Below are 3,879 nucleotides of genomic sequence, written 5' to 3' on the forward strand. Positions count from 1 at the left end.
TCGATGTTGAGACGGCCTGTCCCCGATGAGATGTCACAGCCGCTCCGTTCAACATCAGAATATCCCTTACGGTGTCCCGGCTGCTCCCGGGCTTGCTGCAGCCTGAAGATGATCCGTTTTCCAGCCCGTTGAGAGCATGTTGTTAGTTGTGCTTCTCCGTTGGTTTCTCCCTCTCTACCAGCTCGGGATTAAGCTTTACAGCCTCGCTGGCTTTGCTGCGCCTGCCACCCCTTGTTCATTTCGGAGGTGGCAAATCTCACCGCGGGCTGATGATGCCGGCTGCGGCTCTGTCAGAGCACTTCCCCGCCTGCCTCCCCTCCTCCGTGGGAGATCCCCACGTGTCACAGAGCAACTACATTATCCTCCTCCAAATCCCTCTTCTGCTGTGACATCTGCAGAACACTTGACTGAGATTAGTCTGTCATGCGGAGGCTCTTACCCCCCCGCTGACCTGTGCTTCCCCTTCTGCGGCTGCTTTTGGCTGTGTTTCTTCCCTGCTTGTGCAGCCGGCAGCGGCACGGGGCGCCAGGCCGGGGCTGGCACTCCCAGGCTCCGGGGTTGCGGTGAAACCGGAGTTCTGGGAGGAACGTCGGACACAAGTAGTTCCTCGCTCTTTCTGCTCAGGCGCTAACTTTTCCATCACAGCTTTCTTGCTTGCGCACTGCCCTCTCCAATAGCGTTTCCAACACCTTCTGTGTTTCCAACACCTTCCACATTTCCCTGAAAAGGATTTTTCACTGAATCCTTATTATTATTTTGAGAGGTATCAATGAAGCTAAAGATTTTATAACTTCTTGGCGCAGCGTCCAGCTGCGGAGCTGGCGAGGTCGCCAGCTCAGCGCGAGAGGATCGGAGTTCTCCCAGATACATCACAAAGTCCTGCCTGGACTGCTCTTTGGTGCCTATTTTTTTTTTTATTGAAAGCAATAATTAGTGCTTTTGTCCCAGGCAGACAGCCGTGTAATGCCCTGAGCATGATCCGAGTGTTGTCCCTCAGGCCATTGTACACTTGGCCCCAGTGATGTGTGTTTCCTTCATGCCGCCCTACTTGAATTTCCTGCTTCCTCCTCACTTGGCAGCGAGTGCCCTTGGATCAACACAAGTGTGCTGTGACAGCGAATGCAGACCGCTGTTCAAACAAGGGAACAGCAAGGAGCGGTGTTGCCTTGCCACGGCGTTCGGCATCAATGAAGCACAACTGAAATAGCCTCCAGCTCTGCTGTCAGGTCTTCGGGAGGATGCTGCAAGTTTGGCAGGGACTCAGAATCAATTTTTGAGCAGAATCAGTTAGGAAGCTGGAAAACTGAACGTGACGCTGGGATAGATTTGAGGTGCTCAGGCTGCTTAGTGTTGAGATGGCTCGATCGTGGTGTTCTCGGTGCGTGTGCAGGGAGAGGGTTCAATGAAGGGCTGCTTTACCAAGGCCAAATGAGATCTGGTTACCCAAAGCTGGGGCGTGTCAAACTCAAACTGGAAACGAGCTGCAGATTTCACTGAGTTAACCATTGGAACCCTTCATCTTGGGATGGTTGGATGGGATTGCCTGAAATCTTTGTTTAGGTTTGAGGATATTTCTGTGAGAAATGTTTTAGTTTGACTGCAGAGATCAGTCAGTGGCAGGATTGTCTTGATGATGCTTCTGACTTGGGTTATGCCCAGAATCCGACCCAATGTTTGTGAGTAGCCATGCCTGGGCTTAATGGTTTCAGGTCCCCGCTTAAAAATGCAAGATGATTTCAGTTGCTGTGAGCTAACTATCTTCTCTCTCCTTTTGAGGTGTCAAGGGTTGTTTTTCCAGTAATTTGGACCTTTTTGAAGTGCCCGCTTGCCTAATGCCATGAATATTGCAGTGAACAATGTGGAAGAAAAAGCTGTCCATTCCTGGTCGAGAATTTCCTCTGCAGGACAGAAAGTGCTGGAGGAAGCCCTCCGAGTCTTCAACCCGATGTCCAAGGACCTTTCGGACACAGAGACCCAGCTGGTGGCCTTCATTCAGGGCCTGAAGGAGGAGGGCTACCAGCCCACAATTCTGAGGAGTAAGGATGTGTACGGGTACAGCTCGTGCACGGCAGACACACCTAGCCAAACAAAAGACAGCACCCCGCACAACTGCGCCGCTGCCGCCGAGTCCGCTAAGAGTCCGGCTCGAAACACTGCAGCTGCGGCAAAGGTGTCTGCTTCGCCCACCAGCGTTTCGGTGGACTCTTCGAAAGTCTCCGCTCAGCCCGTCTCTAAAGGGGATTCCACAAATCTCCTCTTGAGCTCCTTGAAGCAGACAAGATCTGGCACGTCCAAGGCCGCGGCGGTGGGCTTCCCTACAAGCATGTATCCTGACGTGTATCCAGCCATGAGACTGTCGGTGGTTCTGGAAGCTCTGGTGCCGCTGAAAACTACCGCGTCCCGTTTGGAGTCCAAGTACACACGAGGGCGTCTTGGGATCTCGCCCTCGGACCTTAAACTCCTCAAGGCTTCGAGTCCGCCGAGGCAGTTTTCTTCAGGCAAGGCCGCTAAAATAACAGAAGGTAAGGGGTACAAGCGTTTGATAAAGAAAGCACCGGATTCTGCCACCCTCGCTTTAAATCTTCTGAAGGGACCAAAGGGTGGAGTGCTGCAGGAGAGCAATGCTTGCAAAGCCTCGGGAGTCCTCAATGGGAGAGTCACAGGCAGCTCGTCCCAGGGCTGCACCACAGCACAGCAGTCCAAGACCTTGAAAATCAAAAATAAGGAACCTCTGGTGGGAAAAACAGAGTGGAAGGACAGCAGCACTTACCGGGAGAGTGCTGGGCAGAAGAGGAGAAGAGCTACGGAGGCAAGAGAAGCACCACAGAGGAAGAGAGCAAATACCATTCCTGTCCGAAATAAATCTCGACGGGCTCAGAGCACTTTGAACCTGCTGAAATTCCGGGCCATCAAGGTGGGCAACTCTTCCTCTGACGAAGAAGTGAGGAGGAGAGCACAGAAGATTCTTAGGGTCAACCTGTCCCCCGTGATCCGAATTCAGCCCTTGTCCCACTCTCACAGTGTTCCCTGAGTTTCTTCGCTCTGTCACTTTTTTTTGTAAGTAAGTAAATACGAGCCCGGCACCAGAGCGTGGAGAAGTTTAAGAGCGACTCTGGATCTCTGGTGCCTGGTGACGATATGTCGACTAACCTGCAGACGGAGCAGCCTGCTCTCGCGCTGCTTCTGCCTGTCTACCACTGCTATGCAGAACTGACTGCAGAAATACAAAATCCTGTTCAGGAACGTGGGACGGTGACTCACCCGCGGCGAGCCGAGCGGGTCGGAGGGCTCGCTTCCCGCGGGCGCTCTTCTGAACGTGGCAGGCTGCGCTCTCGTGCAGGGGGAGAACACGGGCCTTTCTCATGACATTGATGCACTGTGATATTGCTCTTTTTCAAGCTGTACATTTACTGGTTTTATTTTGATCAAATTTTATAACTTTATTATCTATATATCTATATATCCATATATGTGCATATCACCTAGGAACTGTGGGAAGATGCACTTCCTCCATCCCTCTGGGACTGGGTTCGATAGCTTTTGTTCCCCCTCTCCTTCAGCCAGTCTTTTGTTGAAAGGTGCCAGGATTTCTTTGTGGTTCAGTGTTGTGACTGTCTGTTCTGGGCTCTCTTGAGCAGCTCAGAGGCAGGCAGAGTTATAGCCACTTGTTTGTCTCCAGAAACGCCAAGCAATTTGGAGAATTACCAGCTGATAGTTGACTATAGTTTTAATAATATTTTCGGTATTACCTCTGCATAAGAGTGGGGGAGTGTTATGGGGCTGTTGCCTCCAAGTCTGCCTGACATCTGTAGGTGCCTCCTCCGTTTGTTGGTAGCAGAAGCTCTGAACTCATGGTAGGGGTTTGCCTCCAAAGAGCGG

The 3,879-nt window shown here is 51.9% G+C and overlaps 1 protein-coding gene across 1 annotated transcript; it reads left to right on the forward strand.

Annotated features, from left to right (window-relative positions):
* Nucleotides 1-779: 779 nt before the first annotated feature.
* CCDC71 (coiled-coil domain containing 71) lies at nucleotides 780-3,850 on the forward strand. The gene is made up of 2 exons (XM_009328916.1): nucleotides 780-898; nucleotides 1,777-3,850. Exon 2 carries the CDS (start codon nucleotides 1,838-1,840, stop codon nucleotides 3,029-3,031), a length of 1,194 nt encoding a protein of 397 aa, XP_009327191.1. The 5' UTR covers nucleotides 780-898; nucleotides 1,777-1,837; the 3' UTR covers nucleotides 3,032-3,850.
* The last annotated feature ends 29 nt before the right edge of the window (nucleotides 3,851-3,879 follow it).

The sequence above is a fragment of the Pygoscelis adeliae genome, unplaced genomic scaffold (genome assembly GCF_000699105.1).
Source record: "Pygoscelis adeliae isolate BGI_AS28 unplaced genomic scaffold, ASM69910v1 Scaffold987, whole genome shotgun sequence".
NCBI classification, from domain to species: domain Eukaryota; kingdom Metazoa; phylum Chordata; class Aves; order Sphenisciformes; family Spheniscidae; genus Pygoscelis; species Pygoscelis adeliae.

Excerpts from the sequence above, each read along its gene's own strand:
- CCDC71 (XM_009328916.1), top strand. The coding sequence starts at position 1,838 with ATGAATATTGCAGTGAACAATGTGGAAGAAAAAGCTGTCCATTCCTGG.